This window comes from Peromyscus californicus, unplaced genomic scaffold, assembly GCF_007827085.1.
Source record: "Peromyscus californicus insignis strain IS unplaced genomic scaffold, ASM782708v3 Scaffold_8__1_contigs__length_139910024, whole genome shotgun sequence".
Classification (NCBI taxonomy): Eukaryota; Metazoa; Chordata; class Mammalia; order Rodentia; family Cricetidae; genus Peromyscus; species Peromyscus californicus.
In genome coordinates, this window is record NW_026294606.1 from 87,757,944 (window position 1) to 87,780,050 (window position 22,107).

General features: G+C 54.4%; 1 protein-coding gene across 1 annotated transcript; it reads right to left on the reverse strand.

Moving 5' to 3' along the window:
- Positions 1–196: 196 nt before the first annotated feature.
- On the reverse strand, positions 197–21,120 carry Cdh15 (cadherin 15). The gene is made up of 14 exons (XM_052729502.1): positions 21,079–21,120; positions 12,352–12,507; positions 11,725–11,880; positions 9,810–9,954; positions 6,350–6,510; positions 5,805–5,933; positions 5,189–5,374; positions 4,200–4,453; positions 3,214–3,356; positions 2,854–3,093; positions 2,413–2,652; positions 2,176–2,312; positions 1,879–2,043; positions 197–990 (listed from the first exon to the last, which is right to left on the reverse strand). Exons 1-14 carry the CDS (start codon positions 21,118–21,120, stop codon positions 790–792), a joined length of 2,355 nt encoding a protein of 784 aa, XP_052585462.1. The 3' UTR covers positions 197–789.
- Between the last annotated feature and the right edge of the window lie 987 nt (positions 21,121–22,107).

Consider the following 22,107-nt stretch of genomic DNA (forward strand, 5'->3'; position numbering starts at 1 on the left):
AAAGGACATGGCTGAGCACTTCAGATGCCCAGAGCAGAGGTAACAACAGGTAGACATCACACACACACACACACACACACACACACACACACACACACACACACACACGGAATCACTGTAAGCAGGGAAAGTGAGCAGTACTTGGTCTCTGCCCTGGCCAGCCCATTAGGGTAAGGACAACTGTAGAACTTAGTCCTCTTTTTGTCTGAATCTGGGGGTTGGAGGGGACCTTGCTCATGCCCCTCTGCCCCTCCCCCATGTGCATACACATATGCACACACTCACTCTGAATTCACCATTCCTGTGCTTGCTGCCCCCCTCACTCCAACTGTGCTGAACAAGGCCCTGAGGTCCCTCCCCAAGGCAGGCTTGAGGCAAGGGATGGTGCACGCTCTGTAGTGAGAGTTAACACTGGTCATCCGGGGTCCACTGAATAGTGATTTTAATTCCAACCCACTCCTTAGACTCCTGCTTTGATACAGAGGCGAGTCACAACTGGGAGACAAAGGTGGATGTACATCTGTAGCAGGGCAGCTGGAGGTGGCTTCCCCACCCCAGCGGGAGAGTGCTCCCTCTGCCTGTGCTCCAGGTTCTCCTCCACCACCCCCAACTCAGTCCTCTCCTGAAGCCCATAGAGATGGCCTCAGTGAGATTATCTGCCATGGAGCCAAGGATGAGATGTCCTGTTGACCCTCATAGTATTTCTGGGGGTGTGTCCCCAGGAGAAAGCCCCCTTGGCTGGGCCAAATGGCCGTGTCCAGACAGCACATCTGCTCCTGGCTCTGCCTCTCATTGATGCCCATACATGTCTGCCAGCCGGGCAAAGCGGGGGCCCCAGTCCTGGAGGTAGTCATAGTCTTGGTCCTCATCTCCCAGGCTGGATATGATGGAGCTCAGTGTCCCTGCCACAGAGCCATCTCCCTCGTAGTCATAGATGAGAGCTGTGTCGTAGGGAGGCACGCTGGGGTCGCTGTCCGCAGCCTCCAAGCCCTGTGGAAAAGCCCCCACAGACCTCAGGACCACTCGAGACAAGCCAGGAGCCTTCTTAGCCATGGCCAAGGCTAAGTCTGCCTTGGGCAGTGCACCAGAGGGGAACTTCTCTTAAGAGGGATGGGTGTAGAACATCTCCCAGTACATAATGGGCTCGCAAAGAAGGTTCTGCTACCCCAGTCTTTCCCCATCAGCGTGGAGAGCAGCTGTCTCCTTGTTATAAGTTCTCCTCCATCCGCACACCCCAGCCTCTCTGGAACCCTTCCATAAGCATCTGGCTTCCTCCAGAGGGAGTATCTCCACTGCCACCCTGTCATCTTGTAACCAGTACCTGCACTAGGCTTTGCACCCCCAAGAAGACCCCTGATTTGCCGGGAGCTTTCTCTGGGCTGTGTGGGCAGGCCTGTTAATAGGCCATTCCTTGCATGGCCCAACCTAGCCATCTACGCCACATTCTGATCCTCTTTTGAGCAGACAGTAGTCATTCATTCAGTGTTCCACTGATGCTCTGTCCAGATGACTCCAATACATGTGCTGCCCACGCCTCATCAGAGTAAACACAAGGGAAGAGGTCAGGAAACATGCAAGGGTATGCCCCACAGCGGGACAGGAACAGAACTGTGAAGGCAGTGCTGGCTGGCCTTCTGTGGCCATGCAGCTGCTTATGTTCCTCTGCAACCCACAGTGTTTGGGAAGTGCCTGGCCCACCTGCACACTCACCCTCCGGTGCTTTCTTTCCTAAGGCTCAGCCAGGGTCCTGCTGGTGAGCTTACCCCGATTCCTGTAGTGTGAGGACTGGAAGCAAGGTCTGGACGTGGGTGTGTTTGTGTGCATGTAAGCACACAAGTATGCCTGTGCCCATTCTGTAATCAACCCCAGGGCACTTACGTCACTGATGAAGTTGGCAATGTCAGATGGGCTGGTGGGAAGCACTCGATGTGGCTGTGGCACATAGCTGAAGGGGGCATCCCGGCGAAGGGGTGGCCTGCCTAGAGAGCGGCTGGTGGCCCTTGGTTCCACTGGGTGGCGCAGCTGGTTTATGTCATAAGCGTCCTGTGAGCCAGAAAGCAGTTCCGTTCAGAATAGGGACCACCTGGTTGCCAGACCTACTAGGAGGCTGGCAGGCATTCTAGGGACTCCTTCCCAGGGCTCAATGTGTCTAAGCCATCATTCCTGTTTCCTTACCTGGTCCTCCTCCCCACCCCCTTGCTCATCGTAGTTAAGGATGTTGTCCCGAAGGTCCTCTTGTAGCCCATGCAACAGACTCTTGTCCCGTGACTGCCCCCGGAACCGTGTGCGGAGCGCAGCAAGTAAGATGAGCACTGAAGAAGCACGAGAGACTGGCTGCAGTGTGGGCACTTGGAGGACTTAGGCTGGGGAAGGGATCCAGGACAGAGGGCAGGACCAAGGACCCGAACTCACCAAGCAGGACCACGGTGCTGGCCAGTACAATGACCAGTGCGCCCAGGCTGACGCCCACACCTCCTGCTCGCAGTGCAGAGGCCCCAGGCAGGCAAGCGCCGTCAGTCCCACAGCGACACACAGTCACATTCAGCGTTTGCTCTCGCTGCTGGGGTGGCTCACCGGAGTCCTGGAGCAGCAGGCTCAGGCGGTGCAGGCCCTCCGAGACCTGATGTCGGAGCCTCAAGCGTGCATGGCTCACTGAAAAAGGTGCAGAGGTCAGCACAAACTCCAGGATAACCCCGCTCTCATCCCGAGAGTACCAGAGTCACTGGGTGCCAGGCTCTCCACTACCCATTGAGTACTGTGGAAAGCAACCCGGGGTCCCACCCAAGGATGTAATCATGGCGATACATTCTGTCGGCTTATCTCCTAGGTCCCAGGGTCTTGGGGGCAACACACCGTTAATCTGGCTGAGGCTCCAGTTCCGGCTGAGATCTGGGACCCTGGGGTTCAGCTGGAAGTGGAAGGGAGCCCCGTGCGGAGGTAGGTCCTCATCTGTGGCACCCAAGAGGAGGCCAGGCCCCTGGTCTGGTTCACTGCACAGGCTGCCAGATGGAGGAGGGGCCAGTGCTGGGGCATGGTCGTTGACTTCTAAGATCTCAATGGACAGGGTGCCTGTGGCTGTGCTGGGAGGCATGGCTGGAAGCAGGGGAATGCTGATAAGCTCAAGGCCAAACCTCAACCTACCCTGTCAGTCCCCTTAGGAAAGTGCTGGGCTGTGGGACAGGGACACCACCCAAGGCAGGGGTTTGCCCTCACCATTGTCCAGGGCCAGAATGATGGCCCTGTACCAGCCGTCCTTCAAAAAGGGTGAAGCAGGGCTCAGCACTCGCTGGGTCTGAATCCTGCCTGTGGCCCCATCCACTTGCAGCCAGTCTTCTGGGTCATAGTCCTTGGAGTAGCTGTTGGTGGGGAGGGGGGAAGTGGGGTGCGGCGCACCCACACACCCAGACATGGGATCACATATCATACATACGAATACCTATTATCACATACACACCCATATGTTTCTGCCAGGAGCTGTGGTTACCCAGCATTCAGCCTTTGAGGCCTCCCAGCCCCTAGTAAACTTTGTTTTCTTTTTTATTTCATTCTATATTTTAAATATTTTTACATTTATTTATTTGCACGTGTGTGTACATGCATCAGCACCATGACATACAAGAGGTAAAAGGGCAATGTGTAGGAACTGGTTCTCTCCTCTGACCAGGTGGGTTCCAGGAAATGAACTTATGTGGTCAGCTTTGGTAGCAAGCACCTTAACCCACTAAGCCATCTTGCCAGCCACCAACCCCCAAAGCTGGTTATCTGGCCCGCCTGCACATGAGGCAGGCTGCTGTCCAGTGCCCCTCAGCAACTGGCAGTCTGCAGCCCACCTTTCTCAGAGCTGGTACCATGGAGACACTGTGCCAGGCTTGAGACCAGTGGTGAACTTAAGGCATTAGTAGCTCTCCCAGGAAACAAGGGTCCATGAAAATGGACAGGTTGACAGTCAGAGACTGGCTAAGAACAGTCTTGGACAGGACTATGTATCCTTATTGGAGCCCAGTCCTGCCCTATGGGGTGTGGTCAATCCACATGTACACATAGGTATCTGAGGGACTCAACACCCCATAGATGCCCCCGCCCCACAGGGATGTACACCAATGGCCTTTCTCTTTCACCCTCAGAATCCAGAGGCACCCTCCCCAGGAATGGGGCCACTGATCCCTCTGCCTGACCCCCAGGACCCCAGGGCACCCCACCTGACTCTTTGCAGCTGCTGTGTGTCAGGGTCTCTGGCAGAGAAGGTGGCCACGGAGGTACCTGGGGGGGCTCCTTCGGCTACACTTGTCCTCAGAGGGTTCTCTGGAAACACTGGAGCCTCATTGGTGTCCTGAACCCACACACTGACCCTGGTCTGGCCCCGCCGGGCCCGGGGGGCAGCTGCCTGCAGTGGCGCCTCATTCTGTACAGACACTCTGAGCTCATATTGCTCACGCCTTTCATAGTCCAGGGGCTGTGGGAGGATAACAGAGACTGCTGAAATCCCAAGTACAATCTAGAGAGCCTCTCCCCGGGCCTGTCCAGGGAGCCCATTTTTCCTTCTTCTTCCTTTAAACCTTGGTACAATAAAAATTATGCAAGACTCAAATATTAATAGGTAACAAGATGAATTCCTGTCACTCCAAATGAATTTGTTGAGTGTGGGATGGCAGCTTCATGTGTTACTCAACAACTACAGTTTTTGTACACAGTTGGGTGGTAGATGTGCCAGCTGATGCTAAGCAGAGGAGCCATCCTGGCTCACAGTGGTCCCCTACCATGCAGGTTTTGAGAGCATGATGCAAGAAATTCTCCCTCGAGAGTTCCAATCTGCCTCATATTGTCTGACCAGCTTCTTGCAATAAATCTTCAAATGCACCAGCATCCAAATGCATCTATGTCTATGTATGTGATTGCCTATACCTGTATTATTCATGGTACCTGCTTCTCTGGTAGGAATGGGACTCATGCTGGTGCAGTTCTTGAAAATGTGGGACTCTCTAATAAGGAAGAAGAAGGTTATAGTAATGGCCTCCTGCTGCCCAGTTCTGCCAGAGACTTGTCAGCATCCAGTCCATCCCATGACCTTCCCCCAGGAGGTCAGCTAGCACAGCTCTACCAGTAAGGGACCCAGGGCAACTCAAGCTGCAGGAAGATGCCTGCGCCAGATTCTAGCCAAGGGGAATGCACATGACAGGGACCGGCTCACCTTGACCACAGACAGCACACCTTCATTGGTCTTGGGGTCTGTGTAGATCTTGAACTGCCCATCAGGATCACCTTCCAGGATGGTGAACCTGGCCACCCAGTTAGGGGAACCAGGCAGGTCTCTGTCCTCCACCTCGAGCCGTCCCACGTCCACGCCACTGACAGCTTCTACAGCCTCCATGAAGAACTGGGAGATCCCAGCTCGTTACTCACCGGATTTGAGTGGAAATAGGTCAAGGAACCCTATGACCCAGGGTTCCTCCTTCCTTGCTTCTGGCCTAACTATGCTGCTCACCACAGATATTTCACAGGGTTGTCTGTTCTGAGCTACTGATCCCACCTGCTGTAGCTGCTCCTGGGTCCTGGACTAACTGTCTTCCTCACACAGCAAGGGTCTAGGAGACTTACTCTGGGCTGAGGAACCTGAGGGCACCATGTAGCTGCTTCTCTCTAAGGAACTCACATGTAATCTGTGTTCCTGGGGCCCTCTATTTCAGGTTCCCTACTCATGCACTGCCCTTCCCCAAGCCTTGAATCACCCATCTTCACAGAGTCCCCAACCGGAACCCACAAAGTGAAGGTAGCCCTAAGCTGGTGGGGGTGGGTGGAGGTGGCACCTCGTCCTTGGTGAACTCAGGGGCATTGTCGTTGATGTCATCTATGGAGATGATGGCCGAGGCTGTGGCAGTGAGGCCATCTCCTGACATGTCTGCCACCTGCAGGGTCAGGTTATACACAGCGACCACCTGGGGACAATGTGACATGAACTCAGAAGATGTGATACCTAAAGACAACCACCTACAGGCTTACCCTTTACAGGGTCTGCCCCTGCCTCAGTCTGTGAGTGAACAAGAGGTCAGTTGTGGTACTGGAAATGTCAGATGTTAGGGGCAGCCGTAAGCAGATTGCTGGCTGAGAGAGTCACATCAGGGGCAGGGATAGGAATACCCAGGTCCAGCTGCACAGAAGAGCCTCAGAGGCATCTTTAAGCATAAGTGGTTTAGGCTCAGAGGGTCAGAGCATGAGCAAAAAAGAGCCAGGTAAGGGTACTAATCCCAGTGCAGGCTGAGAGGTGGGAAGGCCCTGCCCTGTGAGGAGCCCTGAGGCTTAAGGAGACGGGATGTAGAGAACCGGGTCCTCAGTTTCCATGGGGCTGCCTCACCTCACGGTCCAGCCCCACTTGCACTGTGCGGATCTCTCCAGTATGCTCATCAATGCTGAAGAACTCAGGGCTGCTCTGCTCCAGGATGGAGAACCTGAGCGCTGCATTGTCCGTCTCGGGGTCATCAGCGTCTGTGGCCTCAGCCCTGGTTACGAAGGTGCCTGGGAGGATGGGAAAATGAGGTCAACCGCCATGGGGGCAGGTGGGGGGGGGCACCCAGTTGGTGTGGAGTGTACACACATTCCCTAGGTCTGACTGTGAGCACAGAGTGGGTAGCCTGCTTTCACTACTGTTTGTGTCACTGGGGCTGTCAGTGTGCAAGAGCCTCCAGTCCGTGGCACGCCCGCTGCCTTGCCTATACAAGGTTGACCAGTGCAGGAGCATTTCAGTGAAGAACCAATGTGTCTTTTACCAGGTGCCAGGTCAGTAAGTGGCGCTAATTTACTGGGTCGGAGTGCTAAAGCCACTGGGGACCTCAGACAGCCTTGAGCCCTGCTATAGGAAACGTAAATACGTGGGTACGGAGCAAAGCAGGTTCCTAGCATCCTCCAAGGTGCTGCCGATAGGGAAGCTGTGGCCACTGGGAAGGTGCTGCTGGTCAAGGCCCCAGCCAAGGATGGGTCCTCACCTGTCACCCGCTTTCCTCTCAGAAGAGATTCGGTCTGACCCTCTCTCCAGAACAGATGTAGGAAAGCTGAGGCAGTGGAGTGGATCAGGGTGTGAGGACAAGCTCCTGGGCACCCTGTATCTCAAGCTCCTGACTTGCTCACCTGTGATGTCATTTGTTAGATGCCCTGTAGCAAATACCAGCCAATGCTTCAGGTCTACCTTGCACAAACAGGAGCTACTGACTGGGTTATTTCTGCATAGTACCGGCCCCCCCCAAGCTGAAGCCAAGGACAATGCTTCCAGCAGGCTTCTGAATCATGGGACTGATTACCAATCCTGTGCTCTGGGAGTGTTCTCTGGCAAGCAGGTAAGGAAATGTAGGCATGAGATGCCAGCTCCCCCATCAAAGAAGGGGCTGCAGTGTGCTGTGGAGAGGGGAGCCTGGGCTGACCAGGAAATAGAGGCATCTCTGGGAGCTGGAACCCGTGTGCCATGACTCACATGGGTGTGAATGAGTCCACATGTAGTGTTCACACGTGCACATGTCCAGATATGTGTGTATTCAGACATGAGCACATTTCCCAGATGCATGGAACATCAGACTATGATAGCAAGAATCACAACTCCAGAGACTAGGGCAAAGGCTCAGAGATTAAGAACACTAGCCATTCTTCCAGAGGACCCAGCTTCAGCTCCAGCACCCACGTGGCGATTCACAACCATCATACCTTCAGTCCCAAGAGATCTAATGCCCTCTTCTGGTCTCTAAGCACCATGCACGCACATGGCGTACAGACAAAACACTCATACACATACCATAATAAAAAGAAAAAGAAATACAATGCTACAAGTCTACCCAGAAGAAACAAGCCTTTCCCACACAGTGGGAGAAGCGTATTACTGTGGCACTAACAAGTACCACAAGGACCCTGTGAGGAGCTGAGGCTGTCAGGGGATACTGGAGGTGTAATAAGAGACATCAGTCTGGGCCAGGACTGTGAGCGAATATCTGTGCCCTGTGCCAGGCCTCTCCTGCTCTCCGAAAAGGGCTGGAGCAGAGCTGAGGCCACCTCCGGTGTCTTCAGGAGCAACCCCTGCTGGGAAGGATAGGTGGCCAGAAAATGCTTGGGCATGCTGGCCAGGCAGAGAGAGATGGAAACACCCCCAAACAAGCCACTTGCGGCCAACCACAACTGGGATGGAACTGGGGTCAGCCCAGCCCCATATCCACTCACACCAGTCCCTCCCTGCTACAGAGTACTAGCCCCAGGGCAGTAAGGCCACTCTGCTCCAGGAGACTGTAATGGCCAAGTACTGTGTGGGCCTGGTGGAGCTGGGAGGCACACAGGGAGAGATGGCAAAATCAGAAGAGAGGAACAAAGAAATGAGCCTGGTAAAGAGAATGAAGGACAGGTTGCGGGACTAGAACACCTGACCCAACTGTTCTCTAGCCTTACAAACTCATTATTATGGAAATTACAACGGGATAAGGTCAGTAGACGCCACGCTGGAGTGGTATGCACCCATATTTCCTGACTTTGGTAATCACAGAGAGCTGTCAGAACACACTGACATTGTAAGAATGTTCAGTATCCAGTCCACAGCCAAACAGCTGAGTGAGAAGACAAAAAAAAAAAAAGTGTGTGTGTGTGGCAGGGGGTAAACTGTGCAATGGGCACACAGGAATTGTTTTAGGCTTTTCTTTAAGTCCGAAATCAGGTCAGAATAAAGATTATAACAAAATGCACACTGCTACTTTAAATCTTGCAAAATGAGTAAATGAGATGGAATAGAATGAACCTGAACGGCAATGCAGGGCAAGCTTCTGCTGCTCACATGCTTTGGGCTTCCGGAAACTCTTACCCAGTCCAGGTTTGAACACACTGGGAACAGGCAGTGAGGAACGGAGGGGAGTGGGCACAGTGCTCTGCCTGGCCCTGGATAGCCAGACCGCCTGAGGAAGGACAGGACTTGTGTATGATTTTGAAGGGGTACTTGGGGCAAGAGCAGAGTCTCATGTAGTCAAGGCTGGCCTGAGATTGGTTAGGTAACTGAAAACGACCTTAAACTCAGGCTCCATTTCTTTTTTTTTTTTTTTTTTTTTTTTTTTTTTTTTGGTTTTTCGAGACAGGGTTTCTCTGAGTAGCTTTGCGCCTTTCCTGGAACTCACTTGGTAGCCCAGGCTGGCCTCGAACTCACAGAGATCCGCCTGCCTCTGCCTCCCGAGTGCTGGGATTAAAGGCGTGCGCCACCACCGCCCGGCTCAGGCTCCATTTCTTAAGTGCTGGGCTCCCCGGCAGGTGCCATCACAACTGACCGGGTTATTTGAGACCAAACTGCACCTGGAGCATCCACCAGAGGAGGCGATGCTCAGCACTGTGGAGTTTCCTCTGGAGGGCAGAAACAACACTGGGCAAGCTCAGGCTCTGTGGATTCACTAAACAGGACTGAACGGTTCACCGAAACGCTCAGCTTCATGTTATGCAAAGTTCACCACCATGAAAGGGGGAGGAACACCTGGAACACAGCCACCCAGAAGCCTTTCTGTGCCGGTCAATTTTTTTTTTTTGGGGGGGGGGGGGCGTTGAGACAGGGTTGAAGGTCAAATTCATATTGACATGGAAGTGTGAAGGAGACTGCTTCCTTACACTTGACCTTTTGGATGACCTTTGAATTGCCAATTGTGCAGTGTTAGGGTGAAGCTGGTATGCATGCTAGACAAGAACACACCAGGGGGCAGGGGGCAAGGGGTAGCTGTATCTCTAGTCCTTAAACCCTTGGTTATGGGGGATTCTGGACTTGGACTTTCTGAAGCCCCACCCCATGGGCGGGGTCTGGGCTCCCACCTCACCTGGGATGGCACCCTCCAGGATGCGGCCTCTGAACACATCCTGTAGGAAGGCTGGCCGGTTGTCATTTTGATCCACCACAACGATCTCCAGGTCCGTGGGCTCCTCCAGGGTAGAGCCACCCAAGTCCAGGGCAAAGGCCCTTAGCTGTCCAAACAGATGGCAGGCAAGGGCTGGCTCTGTGTCTCTAAAGCCACACAGAAGGATCAGCAAGTGTCTGTGGGCTGAACATAGGTGCTGACCACATGGGATGGAGTGTATGTGTGGGCATGCACCCTTTCCCTGAATGGATCCTGATTTCTCCCAGCACACAAGCTACAACCTCTCTCCTTGGCTGCCAGGACACTCACTGCATCATCTTGGGGATGAAATAATGCACTCACTAAGGTTCTGGGTTTATCTCCCTTACTCTATGTAGTTTGGGCTTCTGTCAAAATTTTACTCATTCCTTCTTCTTCTTAGACAGGGTCTATGAGCCCTGGTGTCTTGGAACTCGGTAGACCAAATTGGCCTTGAACTTACAGAGATCTGCCTGCATTGTGCCTAACTTAATTCATTTTACTTTTTGGAGCAGGGTCTCACATGAACTTACAATTTTTTTTTTTTTTTAAAGATTTTATTTATTTATTATGTATTCAATGTTCTGCCTGCATGTATGTCTGCAGGCCAGAAGAGGGCACCAGATCTCATTACAGATGGTTGTGAGCCACCATGTGGTTGCTGGGAATTGAACTCGGGACCTCTGGAAGAGCAGCCAGTGCTCTTAACCTCTGAGCCATCTCTCCAGCCCCGAACTTACAACATTTTAACCTGCTTCTTTTTGGAGAATGGCATGACATAATTTCCAAACACTCAGGAGGCAGAGACAGGAAGGTGAGTTCAAGCCCAGCTAGAGATACATAGCAAGACATTGTGAATCACATTTAAAAAGAGTCATCTAATGGATTCCTCTGTAAGAATGCCATAGAAATCTCTCAATTTGGAAGAATGTCTAGAGGATGTCAAAGAAATCTTGGAGCCTTTAATCCTGACACTTGGGAGGCAGAGGCAGGCAGATCTCTTAAGAGTTTAAGGCCAGCCTGGTCTACAGAGCAAGTTCCAGGGCAGCCAATGCTACACAAAGAGAAACCCTGTCTCAGGGGGAAAAAATAAAGAAAAAAGAAAAAAAGAAATCACGGTCCCTGGAAAAGTGGAGATAGAGAGCTACCCTGCTCCAGCCAGATAGGATGCAGTCCACAGGGTCCTGGTACAGTACTCGGTTCCTAGTGGTTTTACTTGGTTTTATTTTTGTAACTATGTAGCCCAGGCTGGCTTTAAACTCATTATCTTCCTGCCTTGGCCTCCTAAGGCTCATAGGCCTATAACACTATGCAAAGCTCTATTGATTTATTATTTCTTTATTTAGTCATGTTGGGGATGGAATCCAGGGCCTTTTCATGTCAGGCAAGCACACTACATCTCGGCCTGGCAGATGTCTATGTGCAGAGAACCCAAAGGAGGCCCTGGGCTCATCTCTTGGCCTTGTGCACACGTGTGACTCTTACCTCCCTTTCTAATCCCAACACTGTAATGGTAGTGAATCACACCTCAGAGATCATTTTCTGCTGCTGACGGTAACACTATTTGGGAATTCTTGATGACATACCTATCCACCAACAGAACCTGGATCCAGAGAGAACTGGCTGTCGTGCCATCAGCTGCAAAGATGCTCTCCCCTCCAAAGGAACACCCAGCCCTATTTCATGGCCTCAAAGTGCCCCCCATGTTAAGTAGGAACATGATCCCAAACACTGAATCCTCAGATGTAGGTCCTACGTGGACCAGAACTTGCTTCAGAAGCATCTGACCTAGAGCCTGTCAGGTGGGCAGCAGAGGCCTGAGCAGGAGGAAGGACCCTGGCTTCCAACCAGACCCTACCCTGAAGCGATCCGTCTTCTCACGGTCCAACGTGGCGTTGAGGTACACCCGTCCAGTGAACTTGTCGATGGAGAAGACGTTTTGGGGCTCCTCATCCACACCGGGCCCCTGGATGCTGTAGATGACACTGCCCAGCTGTTGCTTATCAGACTTGATCTGTAGAGCAGGAATGGGGCTTAGTGGGGGCCAGAAAGCACCCCGACACCTTCATGTTCTTCCCAAGCTAGATGCGCAAAGATCCAAGGCTCTGAAGACAACACATTTCCCTCCTAAACTCAAGCCCTACTCCAGGGCATCCTGGGGTCTGGTAGCCAGGTACATTCTGAGTATGTAGAAGGCTGACTGTTCATGTCACAGGTCTACTTGAACTGGTGAGTAAACAAAGCATGTCTTCCAGGGGTGTATAGCCTGGGGGCATGTCCACTGGCGTAGCTCAGGGCGCATGTGACTCAGGGCTATGGGAACCCTGCTTTTGTTCCAGAAACTCAGAGTGGCCAAGTGGGAAAGTCCTTCCAAGGCTGTACACCTAGCTCCCATCAGCAGATGGAGCTCCCCCAGATCCAAGAAGACCTTTAGGAAATGAGGGAATCTACAGGGACACCCCATCCCCTCCCCCACTTCTCTTACCTGCACCAGTGGGTAGGGGAGGCGTTTGTGGTTCTCAGACACACTGATGGGTGGGATGACCCAAGCTCTCCGCACACGGCCTGGGGCAGGTGCCCGGCGCCAGGGGTACAGGGTGCTGGGCTCTGGCTCAGGGACCGCCCAGGACAGGCTAAGGCTCTAAAACACAGATGAGACACAGTCATATAGGGTACAGGAACACCAGGGTAACATCATTCTTGGGGCTGTGGTTGGGCCCTATACCACCTAGTGGTGTCACCACAGAGAATACAGGCTATGTGGGCCTTGGCAGCCACATCCTGGGTTGTTAACTCTCAAAGTTCCCATCTGGGTGTTTCCTCTCCCATATGCCTGTCCCCTCTCCTTGACTAGAGCCCAGAATACAGGCTGTGTCCACAGGGTCAGCAGACCCCTAGAAGCAGAGAGTTTGTTGGTTAGTTGGAGGCAATGTGAGGGTCTGCACTTTTCCTGAGGTCCCTAAATGGTCAGGTGCAACAGGGCCCAGGAAAGTGCCCAGGGGACAACTCTTGCTCCCTAGGAGTGAGGGCCAGAAGGATGGTAGGGCCAGGGACTCAGAACTACGGCCACTGAATTAGGATGGGAGAGGACATGTGTCCTTCCTCAGCCTCACAGCTTAAATGTCACAAGTTAACAGTAGCAGTGCCTGCTTTTATTAGAAGAGGCCAAGTGAGGGGAGGGCCTCCTAAGCATCTGTGTCCAACCTTCACCCAGACAGACTCGTCCTAGCCACCCAGGGCAGCCGGACCTGAAACCTCCCTCAGCCGCCAGGCCTGGGGCTTGATCTCAGACACTTCCAGAAACCGGGTCATGGAGTCCAAGAGTGGACGGCTCCTCTGCTATAGTCTGCAGTGTGAACAGAGAGGGGCCCTGCTCAGGGCACCTCATCCAACTTCTCAATATTGCTTTGCAAAAGGAATGTCCAAACTATCAGACCCCCCAGGCAGTCGAGGGCGACAAGGAGTTTATTTCAAGCTGTGTTGTAAAGTGGAATCTTAATGTCTGTGGGCCTCACTTACTGGCCAAACTGGTCTGTGATGAAGATGAGGGGTATGGTGCAGGGCCAGGGAAGACATGCCCTACAGATGCCAGGGCTGGGCCACAGCCAGAGCTGCTCCAGGGTCTAGGGTGGGACAGGGCTTGCTGTGTGGCTCAACTGAGGGGGTGGCTGGGAAAAAGGGACGGCCCACTCAATGAGTCTTGTGATTTTCCTAACTGGATCAAAGTCCTGGAAACTCAGGATATACTCTTCTCCTCCTCATCACACCCAGCAGTGACCCCCGAGAAGTGCTGAACCAGAGATGGCTCAGTGGATAAAGACACTTGCTCCCAAGTTGGGTAACCTGAGTTTGATTTCTGGAACCCAAATGGTAGAAAGAGAATTGACTTCCACAAGTTGTATTCTGACCTTCACATGGTATGTGTATGCTCCCACCACAAAAAGTAAATGTAATTTAAAAGAAAAAAGCAGCCAGGTGGTGGTGGCACACGCCTTTAATCCCAGCACTCGGGAGGCAGAGGCAGGCGGATCTTTGTGAGTTCGAGGCCAGCCTGGTCTACAGAGCGAGATCCAGGAAAGGCGCAAAGCCTTTCAGAGAACCCCTGTCTCGAAAAACCAAAAAAGAAAAAAAAAAGAAAAAAGCAGTGTCTGGGGGTTGTGTGGCTGCAGACAGGAGATGAAGTCAAGTCTCTAAGCACAGAGGGAGCACTCCTGAGCCCCATTCTCCCAAACCCACTGCCATTACCTGATTATGATCACAGATGGCCCCACCCCCCAGAGGGGTAAACTACTGATTGGAGGAGAGACTCATCAAGTACACAACAGAATGCACAGCAGCCCCCCAAAGGCATCCCTAACCTGGTACCGTCCTGATTCTCACAGGTGGTTTCCGTCCCTGCTTTCTGGATGGTCCTCCCCCTGAGCGCCCTGTCCTCCAACTGCTCCTTGCTCCACTCCTTAACTTGGAGGGATGATGAGAACCAGTCACCTGACGACTTCGGGGACACCCTTGTGAACAATGCCTCCACTGGTATTTCTGAAAGACCCCTCACCCCAAAACACAGCCTGGTAGAGGCCGCCATGATGGGTGTGGATGTTGGCCACATGCTGATGTCACCTTCCACAGCACGGGTTGGCTAGGGACAGAGCCGAGCACTACCTCATACTTGCAGGATGCTGGGAGGTTGTCAAGCCAATGCTGGATGGGACACAGCCTGGCAGGACTTGTGGAAGTGGTGGATGCAGGGGGCTCTAGCACACGAGGACTGCAGGGTGTGGAAATGCCCCGAGCCTTTATAGCTGTCCATGGCTGCATTCCCCCAGGCCCACAGGAGCGCCCAGGGCAAGGCTTGGGAGATTTCGGTCTCCACCTCAGGGCTGTTCACATGCCTTCTCTTTACATTTATTTTGGGGGCAGAGGGACACATGCCATGGCACATGTGTGGAGGTCAGAGGACAACTTAGAGGAGTCAGTTCTCTCCCTGCACTCTGTAGGTTCTGGAGACACACTTGGATCTTAGATGGCAAATCCTTGACCTGCTGAGCTGTCTTGCTGCCCTGTTACACCCCTCCTCTTGGGTGACTTCCCTCCTGACAGGCTCTGTCCTGCAGAGTGGTGCTTTCCCAGACACTGTCATGTCCTGAGTCTGTCCTGTCCACAGGTGCGGTCACAGAACACATGATGCAAAAAGTGTTTTCCAATCTGTCTCACTCTTCTTCATGCAGGGAACTGCTTCGGGCCAGCAGCGGCCTTTGCTGTGTGCAGTACCAGATGCCAGCTATAAGAACTATGCCCAGCCTTAGCAAGGATGAGACCCAAGGGGTCCCTGTATGAGAACTCACAGTCAGTAGGTTGCTGTGTGGAAGTAGCAGGTCCCTGGGTGGGAGGAGCTCAGACTCCCAACTGCCCTCAGCTCAGGCTGCTCTATTTTGTTGTTTTTGTCTTATGTAGCCCAGGCTGGCCTCAAACTCACTATGCAGCTAAAGAGGACCCTGTACTCCTGCCTCCACTTCCCAAGTGTGTGCGTGCCTGGGTCTATGTGTACTCTCCACACACAGGTGCCTCCACTTCCCAAGTGTGTGCGTGCCTGGATCTGTGCGTACTCTCCATGCACAGGTGCCTCCACTTCCCAAGTGTGTGCCTGCCTGGGTCTATGTGTACTCTCCACACACAGGTGCCTCCACTTCCCAAGTGTGTGCATGCCTGGATCTGTGTGTACTCTCCACACACAGGTGCCTCCACTTCCCAAGTGTGTGCGTGCCTGGGTCTGTGTGTGCTCTCCACACACAGGTGCCTCCACTTCCCAAGTGTGTGTGTGCCTGGGTCTGTGTGTACTCTCCACACACAGGTGCCGCAAAGGCCTCCCTCTTTGGGGTCACCCCATCCCTACCTGGGACGGATCCTGGGGCTGCCCATGTGGAAGAAGGTCCTGGATGATCCTCAGGACAGAACAGGGCTGAGGTGTGGAGGGCAGGGCCACCACACACAGGTGCTCCAAACACAACACTGGATGTGCAGGCCCCGCCCTCAGCATGTCTCCCACGTGGTCAGAGCCCCATCCTTTCCCCAACATCACCACCTCTGTTGGAGGGAAGCCTGCCCCAACTACCTCCCTCGGAACAACAGTCGGGCTGGTATCAGGTGCTCCAAGGATATCCCACTCACAGTTTTCACTTTTATGCCCACACCTAGGGACGCTCCCACTTGGCTCCACCACAAGCAAGGGAGTTGGGAGGCCCTGGCAGGGACCGGGGTTTGACCCTCAGAACTCGCGTGGTGGCTAACAGCCGTCTGTAACTCCAGGCCCAGTGTGGGGAGGGGATCTGACACGTTCGGGCCTCCTCAGGCACTGCATGTGTGTGGTCCACACATACAGCAGCAGGCAAATCACATAAAAATAAAGTTAAAAATGATAAAAAGGTTATGTGACCAGCACTTACACGAAGGGAGTCCTGCTGGCAGGCCTGGCCCACACTGGCATCCCCTCCTCCCTCAGGGTCCATTAGCTCCGTGGCTACCTGACGGCTCACTCTGTGCAGAGTGGACAGCTGCCCTCTGTGTGGAGTTGCCAGCTGGCTACCCAGTCTCCCCCGCCTCCCCCGGGTTCTACTAAGCTCAGTCTCCCCTTCATCTGGATCCGTGGTCAGTGGAGGTTGGTGGTCACAGAAGGAAAAACCCAGTGGCTGGTGGAGGGGCGTGCTCTGAGGGCAGCAGAGAGGGAACAGCCAGGCAGCCAGGAGGCCACTTGCTTTTCAGCCTCTCCATGTCTCTTGCTGCAGCACACATAGTTGTCCAAGGCCCAGGAAGGTACTGGCCCTGTGGGTGCCTGCACACAGCATTTGCACAGAGCCTGCTTTGAGATCAAAGGCTTTGGCTCTGTCTCTGTTCTCCTGTCCTGTTTTCCAGCCCAACTGCGGTGGCCATGCTGGGCGTCCTACCAGTGGGTCCTACCAGTGGGACCCCAGCTACCTACTCCACTGCCCCTCCCTGCAGCTGAGGCCACCTGCAGTAAAGTCCCATCATCCACTTGGTCCTAGAGTCCAGAGGACCCTGTTCAAGATGGGAGCATGAGTCTGGAGGGGCCAGAGTCCTGCCTGGGCAGCTCTGTCCTCACAGATGGCAGCTTGGCCTTAGAACCTGCCAAGGCCAGCACACATAGCCACTTCTAGGTCAGAGCGGGGTTCCTACCAGGCACACACCTGCCTGCTTGGCATGGGGAACCTGGACTACAGCTTCCATGGACACAGGGGCTTTTTGCCAGAGCTTGATGGCAGACCCTGAGATGTGCCTGGGAGCTGCCTTGGGGGAAAGTCTGGCTCCATCTCCCCCATCCCCCAAGGATGGCAGGTGGGTTGGGATCTGGGGCTCTTCATGACACCTCAGGATGGGAGAGTGGAAGCACCTTAATTCATAGCTCCAAGATAGGGTCAGAGAGGCTGAGTTGTTTGCCCAAAGCCACACAGGAAGAGTTGGCACCACAGGGCATGTCAAGCAGATGCCATCTGTAGTGCCTGACCTGCCTTAGGCAGGGCTGTTGAGAATGGGAGTTCCCAGGCTCTTGAAGCCCCTGTGGCCTGGGAAAACCTTCCACCCTCCCCCTGGTCCTCCTTACTTCACCAGCTGCTCCAGCCAGCAGCACCCATGGGCTTGGCACTCACTGGGTGTGGTCAAGGCAGGGCAGCCAAGGCAGAGCCTGGGAACCTTGGGTCTCTAGCTTGTCCACAGCCCAAGTTCATGAGGTCACAGAACCACAGTGCCTTGGCAGGGCCCTGTGCCCAGATCAGAGGCTGCAATGGTATGAGTGGGCGACCAATGGGCAGGCCACAGCCAGCTTCCGGCTCTTGGGAGGCGTTTGTGTAGCCCATCCTGTGTCCTCTCACCCTACCCCCTTCCCAGATGATGTGGCAAGGCTGGGGGCTGCCTTGGGAAGCTAGGACATCCAGTGCTTGGGACAAAGCACATGGCCCCAACTGGCTCACAGGCTCCCCACATCCAGGCCAGAGGCACCTGGAAGGTGACTTGGTGGACAGGTGCTCCTACACTCTGATCTGCTCCTCTGTCCCTCCATACCAAGCCAGACAGGAAACAGACTCTCTTCCCACAGTAGATACCCAATGTGTCCCAGCTCATCCCAGCCCTCCTCCTGACCAAGAACCCACCCAGACAACATTCTGGAAATTCCCCGAGCCATCTGTGACCACTGTTCTGAACCTATACTCCTAGGTCAACTACCCTCTGGGGTCTTTCCTGACCTCCAACCCCAAGGAGCTGCAGGGTGACAAGGGTCCTGCCATGCATGAAATATGTGGTTTGGCCAGGCTTACCAACACTACCAATGGGAACAGTATCAGCCATTGCCAGTGTCCGGCCCTCCCGCACTCCCCTGCACTGATCCTGGGCAGAGGTTCTGGCGACAGGGAGATGGTCAGTGTCCGGGTCATGAGAGCAGGTTGTCTGCTCCATCTTGGCAGAGCTAATGGCCTGGTTTGGGGGTGGGGGGCCCAGGAAGTCCCTGCACTGACTCTCCACAGGCTTCTCAGGCCTGCACACCTCCCACAGGCTGGAATCCATAGCCACTTCATTCCTGGACAACCAGCATGCCAGGAATGAGCCCAGCTGTTGGCCTGGCCTAGGGTGGCCCCACATTCCCTTTGTGGGACCACCCTGTCCAGCTGCTGCAGCCATCAGAGAATGAGGAGGGGGCAGACAGGCAGCTGTTCCCCCCAATCAGGCTAGTCCTGCCTGTCTGACAGCAGAGAGTGTGTACAGTGCTCAGAACCACGGGCAGCCTCCCTCTGTGGCCTAAGTCACTGTAGGCGGTGGGCTGGATCTGCTAGAGATGAGGCCCTTTTCCCAGCACCAGTGAGCACTCCCTGGAAGTATGCTGAGGCCCATCTTTCCTTCAGAGACCATGTGGCTTCCTTAGTTCCTAGACAAAGGTGAGGTAGGCCCACTCAATGGACAGAGGTCTCCAGACCATCCACGCTCCTTCTCAACCCAGCTCAAGAGTAGCAACTAGAGACTGAACCCTAAATGCAGGGGCTGCGGTCAGCTTTCTAAGAAGGAGGAGGAGGAAGAGGAAGAGGAGGAAGTGTGTGTGTGAGAGAGACTGGGATTCGATCCCAGGCTGCAAACATGCTAGGCAAATATTCTACCACTGATTACATCCCAGGCTGCTTTTATTTTCCTTTTGAGGCAAGGAATCAATAAATTGCCCAAGCTGGCTTCGAACTTGTGGCTCTTCCAGCTTCAGCTTCCTGAGCAGCTAGAATTACAGGCCTGGGGGGTAACAGTTCTCAAGACAATCCAACCCCCTGGTGCTGCCCTGGAGTTCAGGAAGCTCAGGTTTTGGAGGGAACCTGGGTGGGGAGGCAATGGAGCAACGTGTGAATCCACATAGACCCACTACCCACCTCCAACCTGAGGAGCCCAAGACAGAGCTACTGGGCCAGGGTGACCAGGAAAAACCCTAGTAAGGGGGAGGCAGGAATGACTAGAAGGCAGTCCCAGGACCTATGTGTGTGGATAAGAGTGGACAAAAGTGTGAAAGCTGAGCAGTGTGGGGGAGGTGGGCACATACATGGGGGATGGGCAGAAGTTCCTCTTGCACTGGGGGTGATTTGAGTGCTGTTGTGAAGCAAGTTCAGGAGGCCAGTCCTCAGGGGCTGGTCCCTGCCTCTACCAGACTCCTGGGCACTCCAGATGCCTAGGGCAGGGGGTGTTTTGCAGTTGCTCTCACGCAACAGAGAGGGGAGGTTTGGGGAGGGAGGAGAAGAATGCTCCCCAACACTACCCACTCTGCAGTGGGTGTGCAGAAACCCTGGGGCTTTCAAGATGATCTTCGCAAGCTCCCAGCCTAGTGAAGAATGCTGTTACTAGAGTCAGTGGGAGCCTCTGATGGGTCATGGTGTTATGCACAAGACTGGGGTTCTAAGTAGGTCTAGAGGGTACTTGGTCTTAGGTAGCCTAGCAGATGTGCCCAAGTGAAAGAACGAGGGTCCCCAAGGCCAGGGGTGGAGGTAGTGGGAGATGTAGGGCTGATGCCCCAGGGCCAGCTGCTAGAGGGTCTTTCTGGCCAGGCGCCCATCAGCTGCCAGGGACTGAAACCTGAGTAGAGCTGCAAGGCTTGTGGGAATTTGAGGGGACCAAGAAAGTCCTGAAGAGGGTTCCCAGAGGGGATGGTCCCTCCTCCCCCATCACCACACACACACACACACCCCACACACACACGCACGCGCACACACACACACGCACACGCACACACGCACACACACACACACACACACACGCACGCAGTGCTGGCTGAGCACTCTCGAACCACAGCAATTCTTTGTGCTTGCCACCTGTTGCCTCTGAGTTGCAGAGACTGTCCACAACCATATACTGCCATCTCTGTGGCAGTGGACCCTAGCAGGGGGCCACAGACCCCTGGCCTGGCCTAGCCCAGGGCCATCGAGCAGCCTGTCTGGAGAGTGCCAACAACAGGAGACATTGGGGACCTGGGCTTTTCCACCCTTCCCTGTGCCATGTTAGGAAGACAGGGTACTAGGGATGGGAAGATCTGGGGACCACAGGTCACTACATCTCCAGGTGGACACAGAGGCACAGCGGCTGTCCTGGTCAGGACACAGCCAGTGTAAACTGAGTGTGTACTGGGCTGTTCTGGCCTGGAGTTATTTTCTTTAGAACCCTAGATCCTGGAGGGCAGAGTTGCAGCTGCTCCTGCTGGCCAGGATCATGGGGCAGGGACTCAGACACCACTAAGACCAACCGGGTACATAGACCCACTCATATCAGAGTTGGGAGTTTCACAGGTACCATGGGTTCCTGTTCCATCTCCCTGCCCCATGTTCCGGAATACAAGGATCTCACAAGACTGGCCACCCCAGGCTCTGGGAGGCTCTGGAGGCACTTGTAGTAAGTACACTTCCAAACTGAAGGGACAGCCCGACGGGTGTTCTCTGTGCCTCAGCAGTGCTCCCCAGTTTTGAACCCTTTTGCTTACTTGTGTGCAGGAGAGGTGGGTCACTCTCTCTGGAAGCCCCTAAGCACAGGACACCCCTTCCCACAATGCACCAGAGAGTGTGTCCCACCCCGGACACTGCAGGCCGCAGCTCTCAGGTCCCCCAGAGACACTCCGGGCCACGGGGCCCGGAAGGGGAAAGCTATCCCAAAGCTAGAGGTAGGGATGCCACAGGGCTCAGAAGCTTACCTGGGCGAGCAGCCCGAGGGCGAAGAGCAGAGCAGAAGCCATTGGGACAGCGGGTGAAGAGCCAGACGGGCTGCGGGACCAGTGGGACGGCGCCTCTACCCCATGCGGAGAGCCAGAGAGCAACCGGGCTGAGTGACAGCACAAGTGCTCAGGGGCAGCGGGCAAGGGACTGCACGTGTGCGGTGGGGCGGAGCCAGGGCGGGGTCAGGGCAGGGCTAGGGCTGAGTGACAGCACGTGTGGGGGGGGGGGTTGTGGGCGTGGTTAGAGATGAGTGACAGCATATGTGGGTGGGCCTGAATAACAGCAAGAGAATGGTATGAAGATGCCAGGGCAGAGCCAGAGCAAAGTGATAGCTCATGTGCAGTCGGGCGGGGCCGAGGGGCTGGATGACAGCATCTGTGGTCAGTGCCTGTAAAGTTTTGAGTTTAGCACGTGTGTACCAGGGTGGTCCTAGACTGGGTGACGGCATGTGGTGGAACTGGGAGTGGACTCAGTATGTGGTAGGTTGCTGGGGCTGGGGCCTCTGGCAGCTGTCCAGAGAGGCCCGGGGTTGTAGAAGTCAATAATGGAGGGAGCCAGGCATTGTAGCCCATACCTACACCTGGGAGCCAGAGGGAGGCAGACCTCTGTGAGTTCAAGGCCTGATTGGTCTATATAGTGAGTTCCAGGCCAGCCAAGACTACATAGAAAGACTCTTGTTTCAAAAATCAACAAGAAAACAAAAGAAAAGGAAGGGAAGAGGGAAGACAGGCTGTTAGCAGAGAGGAGAGGGAGGGTGGGGACCAAGTTTGGATCATCCGTTCAGTTTCGCTCTTCCCGAACTCACCAGAGGCTCCTGCCTCAAAGCCTTTGCATGGGAGATGAAGACCTCTCTCTGGATAGTACCCAGTACTCTCTCTCCCTGGCTTTAGGGTTCTATCTAACAGCACTCCACCACCACTGGGGTACCCTTGGAAGGTGGCCTTTGTGTTACCACCTGGAAGGAGTTCTGGCGAAGTTGTGGGATGTCCTGGGAGCTCACTGCCCGG